Genomic DNA, 6,421 nt, shown 5'->3' with positions numbered 1-6,421 from the left:
GGTCCAAAATCACCTTCTTATCTGATGTCCTTACGCTCCTCGTACAAAGCCTATGCAAATGACGTCACAGAAGGCGGAAGTCAAAGCGCTCACATCCGCGGAGTAGCAGTGAGCAGTGTTAGCGTTCAGCTTGGATGCCGCAAAAAAACACATCCGTAGTGGGAAATAGTTATCCTGCGATTGACTGTACAAATAGATTTAACACGAAATGGGAGCGCTGTTTTCAGAGACTGCCAAAAACTAAACGAGTAGGTATCGTATGCTTTGAATATTCTGTTTGTCTGTATTTTCTGAACTGGATATCAAAGAGGCCCTGCGATGGCGTGGCGCCCCATGCTGGGTTGTTCCCTGCCTTGCGCCCGTAGCCTCCAGGATATGCTCCGTACCACCCGCGACCCTGATTAGGATAAGCCGTTTCAGATAATTCAAAGAAAATATCATGGTTAAGACATTTTTTTTTTACTTTCTCAAACTTATCAGTTAACAGTGAGCTTAACAGATAAGCCAGTATTATTCTGTCCAGCTTTCCCATTAAGTTGAAACTTAAACTTTATTTACACATAGATTATGCACACAAAACAGTACATGTGCATGTCCAATAACACAGAATCCATATTCAATAGTCACTCACATAAATTTAGTGCAAAATGATTTAACCCTCTAGACCTCTAGCCACAAGTTTTAATTAACCAATTATGTTTCAATAGAAATGCACTCAGAGCATGCATTTATACAAATGTTTCCATAAAATGAAAAGATAAATAAAACGGTGCTTTTTATATTTGTCATATTTTTGGCCTCCAAGCTACAGCATATTAACTGGTGTTACATTTTAAAAGCTGGTTTGTCACATCTCGTCTCTGGGTGGCTTACCAGTGACCACATGGTCCACTGTTCTGTGGTGTTCAGCTTGTGCACCACCATGAGGTTCTTGTAGATGCAAGGATTGAAGGGTGTTATGTGCTGGCGATACCCAAATGTCTTGAAGCCGTTGTGGAACACCAAAGTCACGTTCATCTTCAATAAGCACATACCCACAAATACGTCGTCGATGGGAAAGAGGTCTGTGCTTTGGGCTGCCTGGTTCAGGTGGATCACTGTCCATCGTGACATTAGGTAACCGCCACCTCCTGCATAGGGAGGGTACTCAGGCTCACGGTATAGCTCCTCTGGGATATAATACTTGTCCTTTGGATCACGAATGGGAAATGCTGGTGTAATCACATCACCAACAAAGAGGTGTTTGGAAGGACTGTACTCCTTGAGGAACTCCACCAGGTTGCCAGTGTGGGCAAAGACATCATCATCCCCCTTCATTACAAATTGGGCAGTCTGACACTTTGCGTTGAACCACCTGAGGAAGTGGATCTCCTTCAGCGTCAGATTGAAGAAGGTATCTGCAAAGTCCCACTGCAGAATGTCACCAAACTGCTCATTCTCATACTCGAGAAGCCTCTGTAACATGTAGCCCTTCACCATGTCCTTGGAGCGGCCCATAAGGAACACAAGCTTCACCCTCTTGCCGCCAACAAGTCCATATTTGCCCCACGTACTCCGGAGAGCCATTCGGCGGTCAATCTGGACAGCAGTTGACTTGATGGCCAGAAGGAGGAAGAGGTCTCCCTCACAGTCTGTAGGGCTCAGGAGCTTGCGGAACAGGCGGCAGTGCCTGAACCTGAGAAATTCACGGTGGGCCTCTGGCAGGTGCTGAGGAATACTCCCCTCACTGTCATTTTTAGGCACACATTTATAATCAGGTAAAGCAGTTTCTGTCACAGAGTCATGTTGAATCTTTCCTATGAAGAACAAGTCGCTGGATATCAGAGTTCCCAGGTCAGGCTGATTGGCCATGAGGTCCATACTTAAAAAAATGATTCCTAATACAAGCATGAGCACCATAATGCACAGTGGACACTTGAAAGTCCTCTGTCTGCAAAAGGGTCTCATGGCTCTGAAAGAGAATGGTACAAGTCCTTATCAATGATAAGAAGACCTGTAATCTCAGATTTACCATTACATTTATAAAACATAGGACTTGGCAGCCTTGTCCATGTTAATGCAAATGCATACTGTTCTGGTTATCAAGGGGAGGCACAGTGTCTGTCTGGGTGGCGATATTAAAAGTTGGATGGGGTGGTGTTGCATAAGCAGCTGATCCATAGCCATGCCTCTGGGAGAGACCACGCCTGCTTGTTTTAGCAAAACCATTTTTTTTGCATGTTTTAAAAATAAATTCATGCTTTCGCAATCGAAGCGATAATAATTACGACACCCTTCATACATTGCTATTTAAAATGTTTAGATAACAGCCTCGATTAACGGCACTCATTCGTTACCTAAATATGTTACGACGTCAAGCTCACCTAAAATATAGCTAAGAATGTGACGCTACATATTCACACGGCCAAAATGGGAAGGCGACAAAGGAGGAAAAACGACACTTCACATCACGGATCAAATGACATATCATTTAGAAATAACTAGATCATGTGATTGACGCCGAACAGTTAAGTCACCAATATCAAGCTGTTTTTTGTTACTAATCACAAGATAATTTAAAGGACGTTTTCCTATGTAATCAGATTTAATGAATTTACCGTAGGCATATTGCTGTATTTTTAATTGCATTTCTGACGTTCTAAATCCAAATGTAACGAGAAGTCTATTTCTATTATTTTATATGTGAAATATTTAAATCTCATGGAAGATTGAGCCGTTGGACGTTTTTTCACTCCATAACCCCTATTGATATTTAATTCATGTACTTCGATATAGGTGTCTTTTGTTGTGAATTTGTGGTTCTGTAACAAAAAAATATTTAACCTACTAATTTAGCACATAACCTTTTAAAATATCGCAATTTAAATAGTGTATAGACATTTTTTGTGTGGTATTTGTTCAATTTAAAAGGGTTAAAACGTTTTAAGGGGACGCCTTCATGTATCAATTAATTTTTACCTTGCCAATCTTTGTCATTTCTTTAAATTGCCATTTATGTTTTAGGCCTACGCGTCTCTAATTGAAGTAGCAACATGTTTAATAGTTAAAATATTTTTTTAACGAATTTACGACAAATGGTTTTTAGAAAGTCATACAACGGTTAAAACTGATAAAGTAATGGGCTGAAGCTTTTGCTTAAGCTGTGTAGCCTATACTTTACGCTTTTCTATTTCGATCGGAATTGAAACGTTAGCTGGGAATTTCCCAATAACCATTACAAATAAGAACTGGTCTCCAGCGGGGTTTGGAGTAAACATGATTTTTTCACTTTAACGAGCAAAACGTCATATTTCTAATGCATGTAAGCGTGACGGTTTAAAATAACAAACAAGCAACGTGTTTCGATTCAGATAGGAAAGCATGGCGTCCGATTTTGAGAAGGACACGATGAGTGTAAAGGGTTTTTGACTCCGGAGCTAAACTGCCATGATCATGGCACTGACTGCCAGTCTGTCCAGTTAACGACCCCTGACAGGTAACCGCCGTGCCTTGGGAAAACAGCGATAAATGATAGATGTAAAAGTAATGGACATTACACATTTTTAATGTAGTGACGAAGTTGCTGAACTTACCATCCGCAGGATAAAAAAACAGTGGCAGCTCCTTCAATCTCGAACTTTGCTGCACTGCAGCAGCTGGAAGACCACAGACGTGATTAAGAAATAAATTACCCCTCTCGGGTGTCTCTTCTAGAGTTTCTGTACGCAATAATTTGCAGTTAAGAGTTGTAATAACTATCTGAGGATGAACCGCAAAGACCCTACAATACTTAGGTATGCGCAATTAATCCTAATTCATGGGATTATATATATATTTTTTTATTAAAAGACCTGAATTCAAAACGTTTGTTTCATTAAAAAAATATTGCCATATTCTGCCAACAGTAATGGCTTAGTTGAAATACTCACGATATTTTAAAGTCCTCTGGTACGGATCTCATGGGAAAAATAATTTGTGAGTCTCGACCCTTTCACCTTACTCTGAACTGGAGGAAGTGGCATTTACTGTAATCTAAGCACCTTCACTGTCGCTATCAAGCGCCGGGGAGCCTGACTTTTAGTACATTGCAATAGCAAGTATGTACCGTCCCTAACCCTGTTACGTTTTGCTTTGTGTTCCACCTACATGCTGTAGGATACTCCCCGACCAATCAGTAAGCAGAGGAAAACTTTTTGTAGTACGACTGTATTATAAATGAGTTTTAAGATTAGGTGGACAATGAGGTGTAAAATTTGACGTAATTTTCGATTTATTGAAAAGTGACCTCTTGAAAATGAGATTCCGAGATTCAGGGGCAGCGCTAAGGTTGTTTTGGGGGGGTAGAAATCAACCTTTTATCTTGATTTTAGTTAAATAAGCCCAATTACAGAATGTACAATGCTAAAAGTAAAATACACGCATAGTTCAAATACGATATTTTAAAATGACCCTCCCTAAATAAATTTAGCTTGAGGTATTTGGCTCACAATACAGCGAGGGTGGTCCCCTGCCGTTTGTCCAGTTCCTTCTTGGATGGGGGGGGGGGGGGGGGGATACACAATTTAATAATTTAATTATAAAGGTCTATTTATTTTGAGGGGATGATGAATCCAAATTATACATTAGGGGGTACAAATGTCCCCGGCTCTGATGCCCCTCTTTGTACTAGATAAGCAGTTATAAAAGACAGGGATATTTGACTTGACATATTCATGATGGATGGTTAAAGGATTTGCGCTGAGCTTTTAATAAGAATGGGATGAAAATATAATTTTCCTTTTAGATGAGATATGCGGCGTGGTGTTCCTTACTCATTCTTAGTTCTAGCACTTTGAGGTTGATTTCCTTGAGTTATTGTTATTCGTCAATGACCTGTAATCCAAACTGCAATAGCAATTATTCATTCAGTAATTAGAATTTGCATACCTGTTAGGTGTCTGCATCACCTTGAATTTTTTCAGCGACATTATTGTATAAGAAATGCTTTATTCAGCAGACATTTCTTGAAGCGATAGAGCTACAGGTTTCGGGTGCATATCGCATTGTGCATCCCACCCAAACCAATCCAATTATGTTCCAAATTTTTTAGGGCCTCTGTCAGTCAGGGGCCATTGGAGTCGACCTAACTTCCCCCCATTACGGTGCCCCTGAAGAGAGCTATGATCTTCTCGCAGCTTTTCATCATTTCTCTGAGCACACATGATTTCTCAGTATGTGAGTTACATGAATTATGTAAATTCTATATATCCATGAGAGTGATTTCTGAATGCAGAACAGATGGTCATTCTGCTCATACTTACATATGCAGATGTGAGTGTGTATTTATTGACCAATTGCTAAGCAACAGATTCAGCTTATCAGGTGTGTGGCTCTGAGCCAGATCCCATGTTTTATACAGGAAATGTGGCACTTTAGTATGGATGGCCTCATTATTCATGGACAATTCAAGCAAAATGTCTGGATGCATCTACTGAAAATCATTTATTTTTCAGCAACATAGAGACCTTAAGCACGCCTTGGGGTTATGAAAGTACCATATTATCATGTCAACAAGGAAATCAATAGAGTGCTTAGAACGATGACCTGGCCCTCAGTCACCCAACCTAAACCCTGTAGCTGGTTTGGGATGAGGTGGATTGAAGAGTAATAGCAAGGTAGCCAGCTTGTGCCCAGAAATTTTGGAAACTCCTTCAGGACTGTGGGAGAAGCATTCTAGGTGGCTACATCTGGATGTAAGAACGCCAAGACTCTGAAATGCTGTTATTAAAGCCTAAGGGGGCTATTGTAAAGATTCTAAAATTTGAGATGTTGAACACTTCTCTTGATTGTTGCAATATTTGATATCTATTACTTCATTGTCTCGAGGCCTTTTACTATGAAGTGAATAACATGACTAAAATACAGTAGTCCTCCCGCATCTAAGGTTTCAGTAGTCACAGTTTCAGTTATCTGTGGTCTACCACAGTCTAAAAAAAAATAAAATGTGTAACAATATGTTTTTTCATTGTGCCTTCGTCCTTTGAGGGGAATAAAAAGCATGATTTTCATTGCTCCGTCATCCCTTGATACATACATTTTTTTCATTGCTCTGTTGTTTTTTGAGAATTAGGCTAAAACGGAATCCCTTTCATTCAATGGAGAGTAAAGTACTGTATGACACTGTTTAATAATATACAATGTACTTTATCATTACTGTATTTAATGTTGGTAATGTTTTTCTGTGCATGATTTCTCAATTACTATATGTGATTATAGGAAAATCACGTTACAAATGGGCTCTGTGGATGGTACACTATTATCCATGGTTTCGGCTGTCCGCAAAACCACAACCTACTGCACAGACAAATCCATTAAAAGCAGGTGTGTCCAGATTTTTGACTGGTACTGTATCTTTTAAAAAGTTCCTAAAAATGATACCCATCCAAAGAAAGGGAAATCCAGA

General features: G+C 39.8%; 1 protein-coding gene across 2 annotated transcripts; it reads right to left on the bottom strand.

Moving 5' to 3' along the window:
• Window positions 1-531: 531 nt before the first annotated feature.
• Window positions 532-4,075, bottom strand: LOC111836464 (N-acetyllactosaminide beta-1,3-N-acetylglucosaminyltransferase 4). 2 transcript variants are annotated; one of them, XM_023797747.2, is made up of 3 exons: window positions 3,909-4,075; window positions 3,573-3,635; window positions 532-1,951 (listed from the first exon to the last, which is right to left on the bottom strand). In XM_023797747.2, exon 3 carries the CDS (start codon window positions 1,945-1,947, stop codon window positions 826-828), a length of 1,122 nt encoding a protein of 373 aa, XP_023653515.1. In that variant the 5' UTR covers window positions 1,948-1,951; window positions 3,573-3,635; window positions 3,909-4,075; the 3' UTR covers window positions 532-825. The 2 variants fall into 2 exon arrangements, with proteins under 2 accessions (XP_023653515.1, XP_072565287.1); XM_072709186.1 differs by having other exon boundaries at window positions 3,573-4,075.
• Between the last annotated feature and the right edge of the window lie 2,346 nt (window positions 4,076-6,421).

The sequence above is a fragment of the Paramormyrops kingsleyae genome, chromosome 2 (assembly GCF_048594095.1).
Source record: "Paramormyrops kingsleyae isolate MSU_618 chromosome 2, PKINGS_0.4, whole genome shotgun sequence".
Taxonomy (NCBI): Eukaryota; Metazoa; Chordata; class Actinopteri; order Osteoglossiformes; family Mormyridae; genus Paramormyrops; species Paramormyrops kingsleyae.
This window is presented reverse-complemented; position numbering and strand designations above follow the sequence as displayed.